The 22,750-nt window shown below is 39.5% G+C and overlaps 2 protein-coding genes across 3 annotated transcripts; both read right to left on the bottom strand.

Annotated features, from left to right (window-relative positions):
- Positions 1-26: 26 nt before the first annotated feature.
- On the bottom strand, positions 27-16,002 carry mlxip (MLX interacting protein). Of its 2 annotated transcripts, none has more exons than XM_069683665.1 (17): positions 15,409-16,002; positions 11,934-12,040; positions 10,435-10,520; positions 10,144-10,233; positions 9,933-9,974; positions 9,313-9,553; positions 8,545-8,634; positions 8,275-8,369; positions 6,802-7,378; positions 6,075-6,181; positions 5,877-5,982; positions 5,682-5,797; positions 5,306-5,413; positions 5,015-5,142; positions 4,783-4,906; positions 4,000-4,129; positions 27-2,297 (listed from the first exon to the last, which is right to left on the bottom strand). In XM_069683665.1, exons 1-17 carry the CDS (start codon positions 15,732-15,734, stop codon positions 2,191-2,193), a joined length of 2,580 nt encoding a protein of 859 aa, XP_069539766.1. In that variant the 5' UTR covers positions 15,735-16,002; the 3' UTR covers positions 27-2,190. The 2 variants fall into 2 exon arrangements, with proteins under 2 accessions (XP_069539766.1, XP_069539767.1); XM_069683666.1 differs by having other exon boundaries at positions 9,933-9,968.
- A 392-nt stretch (positions 16,003-16,394) lies between these two features.
- cfap251 (cilia and flagella associated protein 251) lies at positions 16,395-22,438 on the bottom strand. The gene is made up of 20 exons (XM_069682432.1): positions 22,277-22,438; positions 21,965-22,105; positions 21,685-21,794; positions 21,484-21,592; positions 21,190-21,270; positions 21,016-21,093; positions 20,889-20,930; positions 20,542-20,801; positions 20,260-20,436; positions 19,934-20,184; positions 19,645-19,796; positions 19,256-19,432; positions 18,969-19,153; positions 18,755-18,869; positions 18,360-18,523; positions 18,189-18,279; positions 17,517-17,660; positions 17,179-17,407; positions 16,980-17,078; positions 16,395-16,857 (listed from the first exon to the last, which is right to left on the bottom strand). The coding sequence occupies exons 1-20, from the start codon at positions 22,436-22,438 to the stop codon at positions 16,736-16,738; spliced, it is 2,889 nt and encodes a 962-aa protein (XP_069538533.1). The 3' UTR covers positions 16,395-16,735.
- Between the last annotated feature and the right edge of the window lie 312 nt (positions 22,439-22,750).

Here is a 22,750-nt window from a genome sequence, read left to right as displayed (position 1 = left end):
AAGAAGTCATTTTCATTGTTGTTGCTTTTATTGTAAGGCATTTTAAAGCCTGTTTCATGAAGACATTTGTGAACTTTGGAAGACAAAAAAACCCTCGCTCAGCATAAAAATATCTTTACTTCTTAAAAACAACAACAAACAAAAATATTCAATACTAAATGTGGGGGAGAAACAGCTTTGGCAGATCTGATCTGCAATGATATACTGTACATCATCTGGTACAAAGGCCCCTGACAGAAACAGCAAACAAAGTTGGAAATCCAACCCGGTACGACAAACACTGTAAAATCATAGGATGAGAGGAAAAAACAAACAAAACATCAAAATCACACAAATGCTGAGCTGCAGGGGAACTACTTCTTTAAGTTAAATCATATTTTGAGTCTCTGTTGAAGGGGGAAGCAAAAAAAAAAACAGCTTAAAAGATACATTTTCATTCACAACAGCCACAGCTGCATCCAAGTGCTTTTCCTTTCTAAGTTGTTATAAACCATTGGATACATTTTGCTGTTTTAATCACTTAAAAATAGATTCATGTCACTGTGATCAGGCTGCACTGCTGTACACTGTAAATGTGTGAATTTTGATGACTTCTTCCCACATCTTAATGTAAAGTGAAGGAGCATATTATCATCTCGTAGAAAAGTAAAATCTTTCATACAAAGACAACTACAACCAACAACATTAGACTGCACACAAAAGCTGCACATTCATCAAATATAAAACCATCAGTGGGGCCTTTTGCTACCATAAAACAGAGTAAACTCAGTAGTTCTGCAGAAAAGAAGTGAAAACTCAAGTCAACTCATCGATGTCTGCCTGAGGAGTGCTGAACCACAAATAAACAAGAGAGGAAGACGAATCAGCCCGCAGAGGTCACAAGTAAGGACACTTTATTTCACTGTAAGGCTGATGAATGTCAGACAAGCTCACTAAATCTGCAGAGTCTAACTTTCAAGCAGTCAGCATGAATGAGCATAACACTAAAATGAACTGAATGGACAGGCACACTTGTCTCATATGGCTTTTGTTCTGTTTCTGTGTGTCGTGTCTTCCAACATGGCATTCAGATGCTTTTCTTCTGTCATTAACACATGATATAAATCAGTGTAACAGCAGGAAAGACATCAGTAAATCGAACCATGTGATGTAATCTGCACCCGCACAGACAAAAGGTCTCCCTGCTGAGAACGATCCTGACTCCATTTGTTCATAGCTGAGTGGAGAATAATAACGCCGATAAGCGCAGCCCTGAGTGACCAACAGAGACCAGAAAAGACCCGACAGATGTAATAACACTGTACATGTAAATGTAAAATATAAAGAATCTGTACTGCTATTTAAGTTCCCTATGAGGGCTGCAAGTAACTTTTGCTCCAGTATGCTGTGAACTGCCCAGTAGAAACCCATGTATGTAACATACTGTAGCTAAGATGACTGTTGTGGTAATGGGCAGAGCTAGCATAGCATGAAGGTAGACGTTCAGCATGGACGGGAAACCACCAGGAAAACCACTATTGCTAACTGGCAAAACAACATTCACCTGAGTACATAAGGGATTGACTCTCATCTCTCTTGCACGCACAGATCACCCAACAAGTGATGACTGTGCTTCAGGCGACCCCCTTCACTCTGGGAGGTTCAGATCCTCCATAAAACCATAAAACTATACAGCCAGCTAGTGCTAAGAAATTCAACATTCATCTCATCTTCCTTATGAAAAACCATCATATCCGTACACTTTATACATCCGAGAGAGAAAACAAAATAAACAATCACTCCATATTTCCCTTTTGACACAACGTGTTGTGCTTTTACATTTAAATGTGAATGTAAATATATTGTCTGAAAAAGCAAACCCCCAAGTACCACCTTCAAATAAAGTATTTAGAAGATCTTCCCCTAATCAAGGTGAGGGCTGTAGTAGTTGCTGTCATTCAAATAAAATGTGATAAAAGCCATTTTTGTCCTGTGTGCATCATTCCCAAGAATCAATTTAAAACAGAACAAATGTACAGCCAGCATCAATACAGAGTAAAAGTAAGCCAAAGCTAGCTTGCATTTATCTTAGATTTTTCAGGGAAGTAGTGGATCTGTGGAAAACGCGTTGCCCTTGCTGAAAGTCTATCAGGTAGTATAAAGTAGTGATAAATAATTTCGTTGATTGCTTCACCTCCTCTGAGATCAAGGCTACCCATCTGTGTGTGAGATGGCATTGATGGCTTCTTCAGGCAGCAGCGATGGATCACTGAGGATTGATGTGGTTGTGCTCAGCTGGCGAAGCGTACTCAGCACCACTAAGGATAAAATAAACACATTTTAATACCTTTCTTTAAAAAGCATTTCTATGTTAATCTCAACTTTTCGTTGCTAACGTGTTTAGAGGAAAGGAGAAGGGGTTTAATGTTTTTTATAAATGTGTTTAGAGGAAGGGTTAATGTGCACCATATCTTATCTTCAATGTTTTTCAGAAAACCTGGGGTAAATTCGTCATTTACCAGGACTTTCTCATGACAGCTAAACACAAGTTTTCCAGGATGCTTAAAAACCCTGCGTGTCATTCTGAGGAAAATGACTGAAGATTTGAGTCATTCGTCGAATCATTCCATTTGAGGGGACAGCTCTGCTGGACATGGAATAAAAGCAGGTGTGATAACCTTCTTAGTTTTTCTGGGTTTTCTGCAGAAATAAAAGCTCAGCCTCATAAAGCTGAGCAGAGAGCTCTGTCTGAATGATGGGAATCTTTTGACGTCACCTCACCTTATCAGATCTACTGTGGTTCATAAAGTCACACTGAGTCAGGAAAAAGTGTTTGAGGGAGTGGGAGGTAAAAGAAAAAAACTAAGGCATCTTCTTCCGATCTTCTGGCATGTAGATCAAAGCTGGGGTTATGTCACACTTTGTTAAAAAATTGAATGCGCTGTTAAATTTCCTGTCATGTAATGGTTGCCTAATCATAATGGCAGGAAATAAACAGTGATTACAAGCGGAGGAAGTCGCCTCATTATACACAACTACTGATCCTTTCTGTTGCAACCCTAAAGCAGGAGACGTATTAGAGGGAGAGTGATGCACTGGATTTTTGTGCTTCTGTGAGTCCATCTGGTTGTGCTTATGCTGTTTGTCTAGAGTCAGGTAAAATGTGCTCCCCAGATGATCTCATCTAAATATAACATCAACGCTGTCAATTCAGCATTCTTGTATCAAAATGTTCTCATACTTTCTAAGTTGCTTTGCCCTCAGTGAGCCTTAATCTGGTTATTCCCACTTGGAGACTCAAATGCACCATTGACCAACCAAAACTTAACCAAAGTCAATGGTGCAGTAATTTCCTGCTATTTAAAGGGTGCATTATTCATACAGTAACGTGCATCTTCATTAGGGATAGACCGATTATCGGCGCCGATATTCGGCATTTTGACACATATCGGCATCGGCCTTTTTTTTTTTTTTTTTTAATCCGACGGCCGATAAGAGATCAATTTAAAACTGGGTTATTTTGGCTCTGATGCATATGCTTAAAGGCATTTAAACAAAGTTAAGTGTTGTAGTTTGTATTATTCAAAATTTTGACACCAATATTTTCACTTTTACTGCAAATGAATATCGGCTTCAAATATCGGTTATCGGCCTCCTTGACTACTAATAATCGGTATCGGTATCGGCCCTGAAAAAACCATAACGGTCCATCTCTAATCTTCATAGTTGGGTTCCTTGGCAGAAAAGCATTTCTTCTCTAACTTGCTGAATTGCATTTAAATAGCAAGAAAAAGGCACACTTGGTTTTCAATAATAGGCAATCAGAGATGAAACCTTGCTGATTGATCCTATTTCTAATTAAGAGACTCAATACAGCCCTCTGATGCCTTGCTCTTTACTTTCAGCACAGATAATGCACAGTTCAACAAGTGCAGTCCGACACCGCACCAATAAGGGACTTGCACCATGCAGTATTTTTGCAATTATTTGTTTAAATAGGGTCCGTAGTGTTTTACTTACTGGGTCTGAGGGCTGGGAGAGAGCAGTGACGATCGAGCCACTGTAGCGTGGTCTGAAAGAGCTCTGCTCTGCTTGTAGTTGACACCATCCCGTTGAATGAATCAAAGAGAGGCTTGATAATGATGCTGAACTAGAATGGATCAGAGTCAAGGTTTAATCCGACTATAGAGTGAGACAAATGCAATTCTGACTGATTCATTGTTTGAGTTCCAGATTCTAACATCTATATGTAAAGCTTTTGTTGATCTAATTTCGTGCATCAAGTCATTAAAATCATTTCTCATTACTTCAGGTTTGACTCTGGAATTGATTCGAGTTTGTACAACTGAAGCGGTAGTTAAAATGTGTTCTGCCAATTGACTTGGTATAATGGTTTTCAACTCCCCGTAGTTAGAGCTACAAACAAAAGAAGCTCTTTCAGAGTTTATCGGCGCTCCTGGTAATAAATACATGATCACTGAATGATGAGTGATTGCTGAATTTTCTCTAGGAATGGCTCTACAGAGAAGCCTGGGAAATCCTCGTCTACTTTCTTAATTTGGTACAGAACGAACAAAGCAAATTTCCAAAATAGTGAAGTGTGTCTGGTACAGTTGTCATAGTTAATTTGGGTTATTTGTGTCTTTATTGCCCAACAGTTTCATAACTTTCCACAAGAGTGATGTAAAATTTAATGTTTCATCTGGTTACTTTGACTCTTTTTATAAACTCTTCCTTTACTTTGTAATACACAGGATAAAATCATAAAGACATTTCAGATAAGAAGAAATAAATGAAGGATACAATCCAGAACTTCCAGTTCTGTAGAGTCCGGTTCTTCACATATTCATTGAACTTCTCTTGCATGTGGTCGATACGATTCCGCCTGATGGGAACTCCTGTAGCAGGAAGCTGCTCCTGACACACACTGACAGAAGCGATGACAGAAGCAGTTAAGAGTTAATGTGTTAAGTGTCTGTGCAACATTTGTAATAGGAGAGATAGAGTTTATAGTATATACAATGTTTTAACATACTTTATGGAGGTGTTGAGCTCCTCTATCTCGTCTCGTAGTCTCTTGACCTCTTCCTGTAACTGCTGCCTGTCCTGCTGGAGCTTCCCAATGTGCTCTACTGTCTTCTGCAACGTGACTGCATTACTGATCTAAATGCACAAAGTTCATTGAGATGGAAAGAAGGGGCGAAGCAAAAATAAATTCATATTTAGAGCCACATGTGAAGCAAACACTCTGCACAAACACTGAATAAAAACAGTGACATTTTGAATGTCTTATTGATGACTTATGATGACAGACGGATATACTTACATTTGATTGTGACTTCAGTGTGGGAACCAGGGTGCAGAGCGTTTTAAAGCCTATGTTTATGTTTGATCGTCTCTTTTGTTCAGCAGATATGTGAGTTGTCCTCCGGCTCTGTCACATAACATCAGTGGGAATTTTACACACAGGTTTACTGGGAGAGAGTCATACTGTATATTACAGAGGAAAAGTTACTGGTATTATGCACATTTGCTCGGTCTTTAAATTCAGCCTGTGTTAACTTATTTTTAGCATGAAGATGTATAGCTTTTCTTCAATTTATATAAACATATCAAGAGTTGCCCGAGCCCGTGAAAGCTGTATATATCCTGTGCTCACACATTCATACTATTGAGGTTAAGAAACTTAAACACACACAAACCTGATTTTGTTCATTCTTTACCAGCGGTGTGCTGCAGCTGCTGATCAGGGCCTGCGGACTGGGGACTTGTTCTAACCCGCACGGTGATCCTTGACCTGATCCTGGCTGACTGTGTCCTGGAAGGCGAAACAACAAACTTGTAACAAGCGATGGTTTTAAATTTATAATGTCCTTCTGAGAAAAGTGATCTCTCACCGACACTAGAAGAGGCTTTCTGATGTTTACGGCTGGAAGAATAAGACTTTTCTTTGGGAATAATCGGCTGGGGAGACTGCTGGGACACCACGTGAAATCCAGGAGGCTGGAGACACATAAAAAGAGAACAGCCACTCAAAAATATTAACCATCGGTGGTATAAAAAGGAAATTAAAGTGTGACAGAGTTACAACATACCCCTGCAAGATGAGAAGAAGTGATGACCACTCCTGTATTAGGGACAACTTCTGCTTTCAGAGGTGTTGGTGTAACAATCACAGCGTTGCCGTGACCTGGGAAAGGGGCTGATAGGGCAACCAATGACAGTCAGGAACAGCAGCATCACATTTTATGTCCATTTATATGTAAATAAATTAGTAAATAATAATTCAAATCTAGATTCCACTCTGCATTTTTCCTTGGTGGCTTTTTAATTAATGCATAAAATAAACTCTGTGGCATAAAACATAACTCTTAACAGGTGTTTCAAGTTTTTGAACAGGGTTCAGACCAAGACTTGAGCAACTTGAAATCTTGAATTTGATCTTATCTGAAAATAAGTTGTGATATTCAGGCAAATCAGCTGTCTAATAAAGGCATAAAAATGCAACCAAAAGCAGAATATTGTTTCCTTATTGTTGCCTAATATTAGCTTTACACTACAGTATGTCAAGTATATTAAAAGTCTTTTTGGTTAGTGCCTTACATGCTTGACAAAAGACACTCACAGAAAAAAGATCTTGTAAACAAAGTTTTACCTCACTATCGCTGTGAATCATTATGACTGAATAGGAAAGGCTTGAGCGCTATCTTGTGGTATTTTAGTTAAAGTGACACAGAGCTACTTCTAGATCAACAATGTTAAATGCACACTTTCTCTAAATGCATAGACAATAACTAGATGCTGAGATCAGGAGCTACAGACCTGTGAGGATGAGGTGGGAGGGGGGGAGTGTGTTGGCAGGAGCGATCCTTTGCACAGGGCGGATCTTGTTGGCACTGGATGAATGAAAGGGGCGAGGCAGGGCAAAAGTCTGAGGTTGCTGGACAGGAGTGGCCGCTAAAAGGGCCAAGGGTTGCAGCTGAGATGGAGGAGGCGGGGCTTGTGTGGATATGGAGCTATACTCGGAGCCGTGGCTGAAGGTGGTGGCTGCGTTGCTTGGTGTGACAGTAGAGGAGGCTGTGTGCGTAATGACAGACGGCACTACAGTCTCACTCAGCCCTGAGGAGTTGTCCAAAGGGGAGGGGACCATGGGTGCTGCTGAGGCCAAGTCCTGATCTGAGAGGCACTGTGCCATAGGATCATGGGACAACGACTGAGAGGAAACTACTGCTTCACTGGGCGCCACCTGCCCAGGAAACAGAGGCATGTAGGTTTGAACGTAGGCAGCATCATTACCACCTGTTCGACTGGTTTGACAAGCCATGGGAGAGGGGATAGGCAGGGAGCCAGGAGGGGAGATGTTGTTGGTTGTGAGTTGCATGGAGGACATTAACTGGGCCTGGTTAGGGATGACAAAGGAAAAGGGGAAACACTTAATACTTTCTTCAAGTGCAATATGATACAGAAGAGACCCAGGTTTATGTAGATTCATATCAGCTGGAAATAGGAGTCAGATTGTGGCAGTTAAAAGGACAAGATAAGAACATCTTTCTTGATCCCCCATTGGGGGAAATTAACTTGTTACGACAGCTCAGAAAACAGTGATAAATAGTACAACAGTAGTCTTACTGCATATCTAAGCCTTTTATTTATGGGTCAGCACCGGCAATAACAGAAGTGTAAAACATGTATAAAAGAGGTCACATCACTCACTTTTTAAAGTCCCTTCAATGGCTGTTCAGTCAATTAAATTATAGATTTCTGGATCCTTTAAAAACCTGTCCATGTGCATGCCCTTTACAACATTAACATATTGCCAAAATATCGCCTTGACATGTTTCTAAGATAGTTACTGCTATCCTTTTTGTACTGAAAATTCAGACAGAAAAGCTGCATTGATTGATCCCACCCGAACTCTTAAACATGCTTTTACCAAAACATGGCTCGATAAATAACTGCTGGGGAAGACTCGAGAAGGACAGCTGCATGAAAGAGAAGCCAAATATTTTGCCATAATTTGATTGGTGGTTGATTCTAAATAGAATATGAATTTAATGTTAAGCAGTTTGAGCAGCAAGTCATGTATGAAAAGGACTATGAAAATTAAGTTTAGTAATATTATTTTGTTACATTGATTTTTTGTGTCACTACATTGAGAGAGAAAGACGGTGAAAGATGCGGCAGAAATCCTCGAAAATTGAAAAAATAAAAAGTCAAAAATCAAGAGAAAAATTTGCACAAACTTAAATGATGGTGGTGTGTGTGATAGGGACTGTGCCTCGGGTTGGTGTTTACCTGTGACTGAGAGCTGCTGCTGGGTAGAGGGGTGACAGATGATGCAGTGGGGGAAACAGAGGGGAAGATGGGCTGACGGAGGCTGTGAAATAAGTCTGGAACAAGAGTCTCTATGTTAGCTAGAGGTTAGTAAAACCACACTACTTTTTGTGTTAGGCTAAGCAAACTGCTGTAGCAGAGTTACAGAAACATGTGTGCTTGATTACTGTACAGTGTGCACTATTAGCGTGTGGTGTACTACTGCAGCTACAGCTGGTGCCTCGGTGCTACCTTGCAGGGGATCGAAGGAGTCCATGAAGTCAAGGTTTGGTTGTAAGGGGATGAGTCCTGGTTGGATCATGTCTGCATTCCCTGCATGAGCTGTGGGGTAAAGAGGCAGAGGTAGGGAAAGCAGGGAAAGACGTGTTAATGAAAGACAACAATAGAAGTTTATTTGAAAATATTCAATTAAACTGACAATCTCGAAGATTTCAGTTTGGTTCTCTTGGGCGCCCCCTAATGGCAATATACAGTAATTGTGGGAGAACACTTCCCAATTTAACCAGACGTCCACAGTTGGCTCCCTTGTTATGGTTTGAACTCTTGGTTTTCCTCGCTCACAGTCGCTTTCCTTTTCAGACTGTTTGCCTTCATCTGTCAATCAATCATTTTTGAAGTTGTATCTGTAGTCATCGATCTTTTCTTTGTTTGTTCAGCCATAGTAGATTACTGTTTAAGCAGCCGCTTAGCTCCGCCTACCCTCTTTGACAGACCAACCACAGCTGGGTGATGGAAAATGCGTCACTAACTGGGCGTCTCTTGTGATTTTTTCCACAAATGTTGCCAAAGACACTCAGTCCATAATAACACTATATACTGCAAAAGCAAAGGCTTTCATCAGTGGAATATAGGCTCAATCACCATTGCGTTACCTCATTCAGCGATAGACAGTGACTTAACAGACATTTATTTACATGAAAATCTTCGAGATTATCACTTTAAGTATTATTGATTAAACTTTTTTTTTTTTTTAAAGGAGATTGCTGACGATTTTCTCACCAATCTCCCTCGGATTGGGCCAGGGGATGGGCTGGTGTGATGCCAACGTGGAGAATAACGTGTCTGAAAACTCAGACATCAGAACATCCATGTCAAACAGGGGGTCCATCTCCATCGGGGCAGGTGTGTCATTGTGCTTACGAGGCCCGCGGCGTGTAGCCATGTCTTCATCCTGATAAAAGGAGACACGGAGCATCTCTGGAGAGACTTCCCCAAACAGCGAATACTGCTCCTCTGGTCCCTTTGAGTGTTCAAAATGCAACCATCAAGCCAGTTAATGACACACACACACACACACACACACACACACACACATGCAGTGATGAGTACAGCCAACATGGGAACTAACAATGTTTCCACACCTCATGCTTTAACCTCAGAAACAATAAACCTTTGTGTATATTTGTTGTGTCTTTGAGTTAAAAGCAACATTAGATGCAAGCTGTCAAAGGTTCTTTGTGTGCAAACTCAAAGATGATCTGTTAAAAATAACATAAAGAATGTTAGGGTGACTGGGTTAGCATGGGTTAATAACTTTAGTACCAACATCTGATACTAAAGATGCTGATAGTAGTGTTTTTGTGTCTCTGGTGAGAGGAGCATGATGCAGTTCTGCTTACCTTCAGTAAACTTGAGAGGTCATCGTCCTTGTGCTTCTGTAACTATAAAGGACTCAGTGAGTGCCACATAGATAAATATATATATATATATATATATATATATATATATATATATATATAATAATAGTGTTTTAAGACCAAACCAACAGAATCACCCTTTTAAAAATATAATCTTAAATTGTATATATGAAAAAAATGAAAAATAAAGTACCCTTTTCTTAAAATATGTTCTCCACTTGTGGTATTCTCTTATGACAATTTCAATTCTTCTTTTCCAACACTTCCCCTCTGCTGCAGTGGCCTGCCCAAGAAAGAGGGAGATGGGAAATAAACCAAAGTGCAACAACACGCAGCATAAAGACAGGAAGTAACAAGGGAACATAAAACTTAATGACAGTGTTTAAGAGACTGAACAAAGAATGATCGACGGGAGAATATCAGTGACAAGGAAGAACAAAACGTCCTGCTGCTGTTTGTACTACACATAATAGTCTGGCTTTACCTCTGCAGGACGATGGACGTCCAAGTCCATTGTTCCATCCAGAGGAGTCACAAAGTGACAGACAGGATTCTCTCTTTTCGCAACATCTGCAGGTAGAAAAACAATTTAAAGTCACCTTCAGGTGAAACACAGATTATTTTATACATACAGATAAATGACATGTACAACAAAAAAGAGTGAACATCTTGCTGTGTAGCACCATAGATGGCTTAAAGGTACACTACTGGTTAAACGGTTGAATGATCTGCTCTCTTCATTTCTGTACTTAAAGCTTCTGTGAGGAGTTTTTCACTGGGCATGAAACAGACTGAAATGTATTCTGATGTCTCTCTATGACCTAAAAAACCAAGCCAGACCATCAGCGACCAGATTGATTATTTCTATATAGTTATTTTTAATCCCTGAAACTGCTGGTGGGTGGTAGGTGTCAGATGAAGCGATTAACTGTACGCTGCCTTTGTTTCCAGGGCAGATATTTAAAGTGAGTGATACATATGACTGTTAAAGAAAGCCGGATTGTTAAAAATACACCACTTGTAAAGGGCATAATCAGCAAAGAGATAAGAGGTACGGCTTTGTCCACAGGGGGCGTCAAAATAAACACAAACTGAAAGTTCCTCACAGAAGCGTTAAATATCTTTCTTACAAACAATAAAAAATGTTTAATTCAGAGACCAAATATATTGTATACAACTGAAATAATAATAATTTAATAATCACAACTATTTGGTCATCATCCGCACAGTGTGGCGTGACAGGGGACAATACTGTTGTAACTATGATTTGCCCCCAAATACTCTTCAAGAAACCCTGTGACCCTGGATCATTATTTAACCACAACGTTGCTTTCAAAGCTCAAAACATTTAGGTAACTGTTGTTTCTTTAGGCCCGCTGCAGTCAACTCAGTGGTTAGATTGAATATGTTTAAACTTTGATCGGTCAGACCTCCCCTTTTTATGTATTCTGAAGTTTTAAGAGCTTTCTTAAAGAACAATGACTGTTGATTTCAGCTGGTTAGAGGCATTACTGCACTCGACAATGAATCAGGAACTCGTTCTTATATAAATCTGCAGGTTTTAATGGTAAGCTGACTCGAGTCAAAACATGACATGTGACTCATGTGCCCCATATCTGCTTTGTTGGGTTTTTTGTTATTAACATTAAACACACAACATAAAAGACACAAAACTCTATATTATAAACATACATACAGCCCTGTATATGTCCAACATTGTACTTTCTATTGGTAAGTGTTCACTGACATCTACAAACTACTATAAGCAATCCTAATTTTTTCTGATGAATGGTCTTGGCCCAGCTCATATCTCATGAAAAGCTTGACGGCTTTCTTTTTTTTTGCAACATAAATGAGATGTTGCTGCTCTGTCACAAAACTCAAAACACAAGAAAAGAAGTGTTGAATTAAGGTCCTAAAAACTTAATATATAAAAATACAGTTTACAATCTATGACACTAAAAATAAGTGTGCAGCTCTTACACTGCATGTACCAGGCTCTCCATATGGCGTTGTTGAGGCGGATCTTGTCTCTCCACAGCAGTTTTAGACCTTTGAAGTTCTTCCATTTGGGAGACACCAATTTACCACTGAAAAGACAAGAAAACATCGAGACATTGTATGTAACAAATACACGTAGATTACCAATATGTTAAAAATAAATGAAAGATCAAAGATCATAGTGCTGTCCTTTGTGTTCTCAGCTTAACAATGACCCCTAAACTGTTTACCTCAGATTGACACTGAGCCAGCCTGCATCACTTAAAGGAAAGAGAGCACTGTTTGATGACAGGAGTTACATGTCTGAGGACTGACAGTTTCATTGACCAGCCTGCCTGAATTTGACACATAATGCTAATACTCACTGCTTTAGCAAAATGCATCTATTTCACAGAGCCCTACTCTGATAATCCGAGGGTGCAAATCATTTAAAAAGACAAACCTGACTAACGCTGGCACTGGACTGAAAAAACAGCAGTGAAGCAGGCAAGGATCTGACAAGGTCAGGCTCAAGTTAGCATGATAGTTTCAAGAACGATGGAAAGTGAAGTAAACAAAGAGGAAAAGAACTGTTGTGCCTACAGTATGAGAAACTCATGATGAAAGGACAGTTATGTTTCTGTATGGCCAACCTGGAAACAGTGTTTGTTCATCATTTTAAAGGAATAAGTCAGGAAATGTGCAAGCTTAAGTGCAAGATTTTTACGTTTAAGTGAGTTATTGTGTTCATAACATTTGTGTTAAATGGACTGTTTCAAATAAGAGCACATTCCTACCCTCACATAACGGTTCAAATTAGGCATTTTCCTATAAGACTGTGTATGAACCTTAAAGCATTAATAAAAAGCTGCACCAGAATGGACTGAAAAATTGCAGCCTCAAAGAAAGCTGATACTCTGCACTATAACAGTTACATGCACCAACTTTTTTGTTTCCTTTTATCAGGACTGGAAAGTTTCCCTCTTTCCACTCTCCCTGTCCTGTTGTTTTGACAGTCTACTCTTCCTGTCCAGTCTTTTCCTCTTCACATTGGGTGCTTACTTTCTGTAAGAGCACTGTATTGAGAATAGAAAATGCTGATTTAACCAGTAGGTGCTATAAAGAGCGGCAGCATTAGCAGGGTGAGCCACCAGTGAAGATAAATACACACCAGAGTTCCCTTTCAGATGAATGACAACAGCAGAACAGTGGTGGTAGTGGTGCTTTCCTGGTCTATAAATAGTCTTTCCAAATAATCTAAATGGGTGCCATTTGCAAACACGGAGGGAATCCTCTAAGCAGCTGGCTGTGCACCAACGCTACAGTAACACTATAGATGTAAACAGAGAACCAGACGTAATGTAACACCAGCCCTTAATGTTTCATTTACATCAACTGCACTTAAATCCAACTTTTGTTTGCACCTTGAGATTTGTATCTTAACAATCACACTGCTTTTATATTTCCCAGAGCCTATAAACTGATCAACATTTACTGTCCTGGTTTTTGTTTTGTCTTTCACATTTCAGGAGCATTAAAACGTTAAATCTGGAAGAAGGTGTGGAATGTCAATACAAAAACATTATGTCAAAAAGTATGAGGTGGTGTTTTCGATGTTATGACATAATTGATAAAAAAACATTATCGCTTTTTGTCCAATTTAAGCAGTGCTTAGTGGATTTTCATTTAACAATTATGGTCAAATATAAAGTGAAAATACTTGCTGAGAATCTACGTTGTATCTGGGCTCTCATAATAACATATAAGTTGTTCAGAATGAGTTGAATATTTGAGGACATTGATTTGAGCTCTTGTAACTCTCAAAGGAGTAATTAGCCCCTGGAAAAAGCCACTGTCAGCCAAAGCTGATGTTCTCTGTAATCGATAGAAGCAATAATAATTGAAATTGCAATTTGAAATAGCATTTTTTCCCCCTAACATAATGGCATTAGCTCCTCATAATAGCATGATAGGACTGAGGCTGAAAATCGACGAACTGGCCCTTTAAGGGTCATTTGATTGTAATAATATTAGGAGTGAATATGTGGATAATTGTGCAGGCAGGCAGATATACTTAAGAGTTTGTAATCTGTGATGAAGCCAGCTGTCATCCCGTGTGATTCAAAAATACATTAACAAAACTCTTCCAATTACTAAATTAGCTCATCATATTGTTTCATTATCCTTCGGCAATGACATTTTTTCCAAAGCCAAAAACAAAAGGAGCCACGAATCAAACCACCAAGTGTCCTCTGCAGCAAGCTCAGCAAAAACAATTCGTCAATATGACTTCTTAAATGTCTTATTAAAGGAGCGAACAAGTCTGGAGCTGCACCTCTGCCAGTTCAGCACAATCAAAACAAACAAAAAGGCTTCTGCCATGATAAAAGAATTATGTAATAGCTTGCCGGTAATTAAATTGTGCTTTTCTTGCATATCCCATGGCAACTTTGGCAAGACATGTAAAAGCTTTACCAGCAGTTTATTTTGGTCCAACACCACCACAGATTACAGTTTGTTCCCAATCGCCTGTTTAAGTCATTCTACCCCATGTTAGAACAAATATTTCTTTCAAAAGCAAAAAGAGTGTGATCTGAGTTCACCAGGCCGCTCTTCTCAGAAAACATAATGTCTCAACAGAGTCGCATAACAGACCAGCGGTGGAAACTAACAAGTACATTTACATAAGTAATGTACTGATTAATCCTTTCGATGCTATCTAAATTTCAAAATAAAAATATAAAAGTAAAAAGAAAACACATTGTCTTGTTTAGAATTTATCCACTAATTTCCAAACTTTTTCTTCTGGACACCTTATAATAAAGCAGTCTAGTTTCATTCAAAACTGCTGGACTCCCAAAGAAGTAAAACTCAGTCAAAATGAAAGACTTGTGTAAAAAACAAAGTTTCATATTCTTTTGTATCGCAACAGATTAATAATAATACTTAACTGTATTTTTGTTGAAACAAGCTCTACCGCATAAGTAAAATGTTAACAACACATTAATGTAATTACAACCTGACAATGACATATGATAAAAAGCCCCCCCTATTTTTTATATTGTTTTAAGACTGTTTAAAACGCAGGTTGTGTTTAGGGTACTTTAACTTAAGTTCAGGATTTAAGTACTCCTGTCACCACTGCACTTAACGGACTACAAATCATGGGTGGTCAAGCAGGAAGTTACATGAACAGGAGACTCGTGACTTCAATTTCAAACCAGTGTCTGACTTTACTGATGTTTTTTAATTGATTTCTAACATTTAATGCTGTCATTTTTAGTCTTACTTAAGTATATCTATTATTTTCTATTTTTTCTTTCAGTGTTATTTTAATTCTGCTTAGCACTTTTAACTGCATGTTTGTATGAAAGGTGTTATAAAATAAAGTTGAGTTGAGGACAGGAATGATGACCTAAAGTTAAATTTAATGTTCCCATGGGTATAACAGGGTGGTCAGGTGTTTTATATAACCTACCTGTACGCCAGAGTCATGCACTCAAACAGTTTGGTGAGAGAAGCGTCTATGGAGAGGTGCGACATGCTCGCCTTGCCAAAGTGGTAGGTCTGACAGGTCTGTTTGTTTACAGTGTCGAAGTCATAGCCTTTCTTCGGCGGGTGCTCGCTGTGCGGAGAAGACACCATGAAGTGTCCGCTGTGGATGATCTGAGACTCCAGCCCGTCGGACCTCCTGAGCCCCAGGTGAGTCTCCTCCGATTCTGAGTCTTCATCCTGCTCCTGCTTAATGCACACCGGTGGGCGACGGTACTTCTGCAGTAAAAACATCTCTCCTCTAGTTGCCATGTCGGTAACTCACCAGACAAATAGCTAACGTTAGCCACCAAGCTAGGACAATAAAACCTCTCCTTTTCATGAGGCTTATCGACAGCACCGGAGAAAGCGGTAGAAGCGGATTGTTTGTTAAAGTTTGTCAACTTGGAGCCGCGTAGTGCGAGTCCTCGGTTTACTCATTTTCACTCGCCGTTGGTAAAACACGGCCTAAGTTAACTTGTCTTGCAAGTATTTGACGTATTTGGAGTCGCAGGGACCAGCTGACAAAAAACAGCTCGCAGGATCCCCCGTCCGAAGCAGGAAGTTGTTTTGTTGAAGCGTTTCTGATTGGTCGGAGTCAGAGCCCCACCCACCAAGACGCTCAAAATAAACCTGAAGCGACAGGTCTCACTCCGCCCCGAATTTCTACAGAACATCTGTACTGGATATGTGGCAAATTACACAGACAAAAATAAACTTCATATAATAGATCAACACTGCAAGAAAGAATAATAACAAAAAACATGTATCTTTAATATTAATAGAACTTAGTTTATTTTCTTCATCTATAGATTTTCTTAAGTAACCATAGAGCTGCAACAGTTATTAATAAACAATTAGTTGATGTTATTATTAACTATGATAAATGATTAATAATAGCTTTTTTTCAAGTAAAAATTTTGTTATCAAGAGTCTTAGGTTTTTGTATGTAGGTGGGACACAAGAAGCAATATAATGATGTCACTTTGGGGTTTAAGTAATTATGAGGAGCCTTTTCTAATTTTTAGACACTTTATAGACTTAATGATTAATTAATTAATTAATCCTTAAATAATTGGCATATTAATCAATGATGAAAACTGTAAGTTGCAGCCTCATGTAGCGTGACACAAAGCTGGGTAAGTGGATCTACCGAATATTCATATTTATTCATCACATTTTTAATTAAAATACATCAAAAGTTAGGATGTGTTATGGTTGTTTTACAACAGGAGCAGAGAGTCTGAAGCTCGAAGAAAGTTTTTTTGCTTTCATCACTTTGGAGGTGTAGACCTGCCACTCCACCCTGAAGAGGGTGGAAAGCCCAGGATGTGACCTGCAAACGTCTCCAGAGATATCTCGTCTGGGATTGCACACTGTAGTGGATATTCCGGATCTCCACCTGAAGACACACAAATACAAAAAAAATATATGATATTTTTCTGATTATATGTGTATACCTTGATAATGGTTTGGGTTTTTTTTTTACTGTCAGATTTATAAATGTCATGTTTATACTGTCTCCTCCGCTACTTCTTTCTTCCTCCTCTTCCTCCTCATTGAGGCCTAAAAGTGTGGTGAAACAATCTGCCACCTCTTCCTCAGTCATGTGTTCTCCTGTCAAAGTTAATATCAAAATGATCAAGATTTATATCAGAAATGTGACAGTAATTGAAATTAAAATAAACATTTCATGAGCGAGTACCCTGCTGCATACCTCGAGCCTGTATAGCTTCTAACAGCTCATTCCTCTGCAGAGCGAGCCGTCCTTTAGTGTCACCTTCAGCAAGGACATGAAAAGCTTGAACAAGCTCATTGCTAGCGATGCCAAAGGCAGGTCGGTGGTTCACATACAGCTTGATAAACTCCTCCAGGTCGATGTCAGTCACGTATTTTCCTGTTTCTGCATACTTACTGAACTTGACCTCGTTATGCATATCTTCTATCTGGTAAAAAAAAAATAGTAAAAAGGCAAACTGTAAATACAAGACAAGAATGTTTAAAAGTATTTTTTTATTATGTTTTATAATGCAATGCAATTAATACACATTGTACCTCTTGCTCAGTTGGGAAATAGGCCAAAGCCCGCATCACAGATGGCACCTCTGAAAGAGGGATTTTGGTTGACACCTGTCGCTTCTCCATTGAGTCAACACCTTGATGACGGATTTGGCAGAAATAGAAAAACTCCTCCATCTCCTAAAGACAGAAAACCCAAGATCTTTAGCCAAATGAAATCAGAAATGGCTGTCTGAAAGTCGTAGATGGAGCAGGAATGGATCTCCAAGCAACAAAAAGACATCTTTTTTTTGTGGCCCTTTAAAATACAAAAAAAGAACGTGTGAATATGGGCAATGCTGACCGAAAGCATCCACTGCCCAAAATAATCACCCACCCTTTGCAGTTCCTTATAGTTTTACTTTTCTGTGACAACTGAGGTAATAAACCTAAATCAAATTTGCAAAAACAACTGACCCACCGAAATACCAAGATTATATTAAAACCACATGACAAAAACTTATATAGGGCCTACAGAATGACAGCACCTGAGAAACCAAAAAAGTTGATTCTGAGTAAATCATTATGCACAATAACACAATGCACAACATGATGACACAACATATTAGGTAAAAGGACACATGCTTCTTATTTTAAGTTATTAAAATAATCTGTGGCTGGTTATTTAACACTCTGCAGTCTTCGGAAATAGTAAGATGCTTTTCTCACCCTGTAGAACTTGCCATCTCTGCCTCCCTCTAAAAGATTATAAAAGGGTACCAGGTCCTTTCCTCCCAAAGCAGCTGCTGCCTCTAATGCACTACACACACAGCAAGAGAGAGTATTAACACCAGCTCATGCATTTCCTCTAGTTCTCAATTGTGTGCAAATGCACCTTACTTTAAGTTTATCTCCCATGACAGGACAGTGCAGTCGGATCCTCCAGCAGTGAAAACAAAACGGCCGTCGTAGGAGCAGGTAAATGTGGACACCCCTGTCGGATGGCAGATCAGTGCATTGGACTTGTACGGGTTTCCATCCAGAGGCAAAATCTGGAGACCTAACTGGAAATAGAACACGTATCTTAATCTTAATATAATTATATAACATATCATAATATTCAAATATTGGTAATGAAAATAATTACGCTCAACTCAAAGAGGACTAAACACAACCAACTTATTGTTTCTTTTTTAAGGGTAATAAATTATTATTTTAGACACACAGTCCCATTCTGATTTTACAGAGCAGCTTATATGATTAAATACTAAATAAAATAAGATTCCAGCACTGACCTTGTCCTCTGCGATGAAAGCCAGGTGATATGAGTTTGTCTCAGGTTCTTTGGACATGGGAAGGACAGCTACTTTCTTAATGGGAGAGTCATATGTTGGGCCCAGGAGAGTCTTCCTGTTTTTGTAAAACACATGAAATAGTTTATTCCATTATTTGCTATGACAACAGTCATATAATAACCAAAACTATATATTGTTACAGTATTTCATAGACCTGCACATCTTGGTGGTGCTGTTAAAAAGCTTCATCTTGTACTGGTCTGAGGCAACAAGAAGAAATTGCTCTGCGCTGAGGGGAGGATACCAAGTCATGCACATTGGCACAGCGCTTTGCTCAATGCGCTCCGAGCTTAAGATGAGAAGCTTGTTCACGTCACTGTTTTCCAGATCATACTCCACCTAGGATTCAGTCCCACACATGTACAAAGAGGTGAGCATTCAAAAAGGTCAGCATAAAAACAGCATCACAAAACGGCAAACAAGTCCTACAACCACACTAACCAGTCTGCGGTCCATTCCCAGAGAAAGCAGTCTGGGTTGGGTGCTGTCCAGGTGAACCCCAAAAAGAAGCTCGCTGATGGGCTTGAAGTGGGACTGGTATCTTCCCAAATATGTCCATTGAGGCAAAGAGCCTTTATTAGTCTGCAACCGGAACACCGTCACTGCTTTTCCAGCATCCTAACAGGGAACAAGGAAATAAGACATGTCACACTTGAAGCTATAACTGTCAAAGTAAGTATTGAATAGCCATCCATTATTACAGCCACAAACCTATTTATTTTCACAATCCCAGCTTTAACAATTGAACAACATAATATCACAAATTCCAGTCCAGAACCACAGATTTACACAGAAGTTTAGAAATAACTTGAAAATAATGTCTTTCTTACTGCAGTAGCAAGATACTTGGAGTCTGTGGAGAAAGTAATGTGATGGATGGCGGCTTTACTGTAATGGAAACAGTCATCTGCATCACTTTGTAAAGTGCTGGGATTCAGTATGTGAACAGCTCCACTGCCAAAGCCAACTCCCAGATATGATCCTGTTCAGAGACAAATTAGTGGGTCTATTCAAAGCATAATCTAATGACATGCAGCAGATTAATGCATCAGTTTGGGTAACACTGGATATATGCAATAACATATGTCTGTAGCACTGACTGACAGCATACTGGCTCACCTTGAGGATCAAAAGTGAGACATTGTATCTGCTCCTCTGTCTCGAAGACCCTGCTGCACATGATCATTTTGCTGTTATAGTCCCACACTTTCAAAATACCCTTGTGATTGCCCATGGCCACAGCAGGCTGCTTGGGGTGGCAGGCCACTGCATGAACAGGCTCACAATCCTTGTGCAGAACGAGTTGATGGATGCCATTCTGTGCATTAATATGTGCAACCTTTGAACTGAGTGTGGACACAACAAAGTTCCTGCAGGAGAGGACGACAGCTTGGCTAAATACCAGAACAGTTTATACTGAAGATTTAAAAGATTTCTTCTTCTACCTGAAGATAAACGGTTTTGGGTCCAGAGTGCAGCCCTCCAAGTATCCCTCGGTACATTCTTTGGAAAAGGAAATTGAAGCAATGCCGCCCAGGTTTAATCCAGTGTACCAAGTGAGGAGTGTGAACTTTTCATCATAAAAATGGATAACGCCTTGGGTGTCACCAGTTACGAAACAGCTGTGCAGTCAAACACAACACAAAGAAAGATTTTTTTTAAACCAATAAATATTTGGATTTTTTTTTGATAAAACATAAGTGATGAATATCTCTGCCTTTGGCTACCTGTCAGTCACAGTGAAAGTAGTGATGGGATGTTTCTGGAGCTGAATGAGCCTGATTCTGTCCCAGGGGAGGCCCTGCTCTGCAGCTAAGTCTTCCATCACATCCCACACCACAATGCTGCCTCCTGCTGCCGCTGTTACGACCTGAGGCTCTCTCCAGTGAAACACCGACTGACCACTCATGCTGTCTGTTTGAAGGGGGACGGGAGAAGGCTGAGCGAGTAGAGCAGCATCAGAAGCACTGGTGGCTTCATCATTAAACTGCAGAGGTGAACAGTAAAAGCACTGTTAAATATAATTCACTGACAAAAACATCTCTCACCATCAAGTGTTTATGATTATCTTTACCTGGTTAGGCTTCAGGACATAGTAATGCAGACTTCCCTGGGCCTGAAAAGGACCAGCTGATTATTGCAGCAAACACACACATAAAGGTTGTTTTAAGAATTTCGTGAAAAAGAACAAAAGAACTTACTGTGCTGTAAAATAACACCTGGCTTTCACTGCTGCTGACCAGCTGACTGCTGTCATTCGGATTAAAAATGATGTAATCCTGAAAACAATCCAACAGTTGAGCACTTGATCTGCTGAACGCCACATCCACAAAGTTAGATGACATTTCAATGCAGATAAAAGACAAGTTACATACTTGAAAACCATGTTCAGGGTTGAGTTGAGTGAACCACAAAGGCTTGTCTGTTTCATTTGTCCAATCCCAAATACACACACGCTGGGAAAAGATTTTGACAGGGTCAATTGATTTGTGTTTGCTGGTGTCACACCCTGACCTCATCTGAGAGAGGAAGTATCACTACTTCAAAATTCAAGTATGTTTGCCCTCATCATCAGCAAAGATCAAAGGGCGAGACTTGGAAAAAATACAGATAATCAATTAGATTCTACTTTCTTCCCAGATAGCAAATGCACAATGTATCATACTTACTTGATCTTCCTCAGCCCCGAGAGTTACCAGAAGTTTTGTGTCAATTGAAAATGCCATTGCAACGACACCTCTCCTAGGGTGGCAATCGAACATTGTCTGCACAGGAATGCTGGAATATTCATCATACATGTGGTTACTATTAAAGGCAGAGGGTACTTTTTTGTAAGAATGCAGTAATACATGTAGGATCTATAGAGCTACCCAGAGTAGGTGTCCCAAATCATTACTGTGCTTTTCAGGCCAATGTCAGCTGTTGCAACCCAGCGTCTGTCTTCACTCACACTCATGCATGAGATTGGGTGGCAGTGACCCTGAGAAGATATGGTTATAAAATTGGCAATCAAAATCAGCACTGCTACCTACATATTTCTTCAATCAAGATATCTATAGCTTTCTAATACGACTGATGTAATCTGAGGGACACTTTTCCATCTTCTTTTGTTATATTATCCTGAGGAAGTCATGAAACTCAGATTTTTACCTGAAGTACGTGCTGAGAGTTTGAGGTGTGATTGTAAATGACCCCAACATTAGCTCCAGCATAGAGGACCACCAGCTGATTGTGGTCTTGCAGACATAATGCAGGAAGAGCAGAATTCCTCCCAAATACCCATTCTAGTGACTGAATGAAGAGAATACAAGCACTATTATTATGATGAACCACTAAAAGTTTTCAGATAACCTTTTAAACTAAGAAATAGTTTTTTTTATTTGATAACTTTTTTTCTGAAAATGCAATATGCAAATAGTAGTGAGTTTGCACAAACATACACAACTGACAGGACATACGTACCAATGCATGTGTTCCAGTTTGAGTTATCTTTTTTTGAAAAAGTGTGTCTCTGGTTGCATTGTAGACGTGGGACTGTCCAGTCATCTGAAATATCTCCGCCTCAGTATCCTCTCTCATTTCTACACTCTTCCTGCGCACGTTCTTAGCTTCAGCAACAGACATGATGTCTAACCTCACACTCGTTTTTGACGATTAATCTCTCATACATACATACATACTCATCTTACAACTTTATAGAGCTTTTTGTCCTTATTCTCTCGAAATGAGGGCGATATGTATCTGAAGCGAATAAGTTTTTGTGAGGCAAAGCTAGCCAGAAAAAACGACCTCCAACGTTTTTACAGCGTCTCGTTGCATAGTTACCGTTGAACGAATGGGTGAGACGAGCGCTTTAAACCAAAGAAATTAAAAATTTTCCGGTCAGATATTTCAAATTAAAAGCACGATCATAGCTGCTGTACTCACTTTGCAAAA

Source organism: Semicossyphus pulcher, unplaced genomic scaffold (assembly GCF_022749685.1).
Source record: "Semicossyphus pulcher isolate SPU_LCO1_2020_fin unplaced genomic scaffold, fSemPul1.0.p SCAF_6, whole genome shotgun sequence".
In the NCBI taxonomy this organism is placed as follows: Eukaryota; Metazoa; Chordata; class Actinopteri; order Labriformes; family Labridae; genus Semicossyphus; species Semicossyphus pulcher.
The sequence above is the reverse complement of the archived record's forward strand: the minus strand, read 5'-3'. Positions and strand labels throughout refer to the sequence as shown.

What these genes read in the sequence shown, in the direction of transcription:
- cfap251 (XM_069682432.1), bottom strand. Translation starts at nt 22,438, where the DNA reads ATGTCTGTTGCTGAAGCTAAGAACGTGCGCAGGAAGAGTGTAGAAATG. An exon ending in ATTTGGGACACCTACTCTGG is followed by an intron (nt 21,593 to 21,684) that starts GTAGCTCTATAG and finishes TGAATATTCCAG; the next exon opens with CATTCCTGTGCAGACAATGT. An exon ending in AGGTGTTATTTTACAGCACA is followed by an intron (nt 20,931 to 21,015) that starts GTAAGTTCTTTT and finishes GGTCCTTTTCAG; the next exon opens with GCCCAGGGAAGTCTGCATTA.
- mlxip (XM_069683665.1), bottom strand. Translation starts at nt 15,734, where the DNA reads ATGGCAACTAGAGGAGAGATGTTTTTACTGCAGAAGTACCGTCGCCCA. An exon ending in ACCTCTCAAGTTTACTGAAG is followed by an intron (nt 9,554 to 9,932) that starts GTAAGCAGAACT and finishes GAACACTCAAAG; the next exon opens with GGACCAGAGGAGCAGTATTC. An exon ending in TAAAGAATGAACAAAATCAG is followed by an intron (nt 5,414 to 5,681) that starts GTTTGTGTGTGT and finishes GTTATGTGACAG; the next exon opens with AGCCGGAGGACAACTCACAT.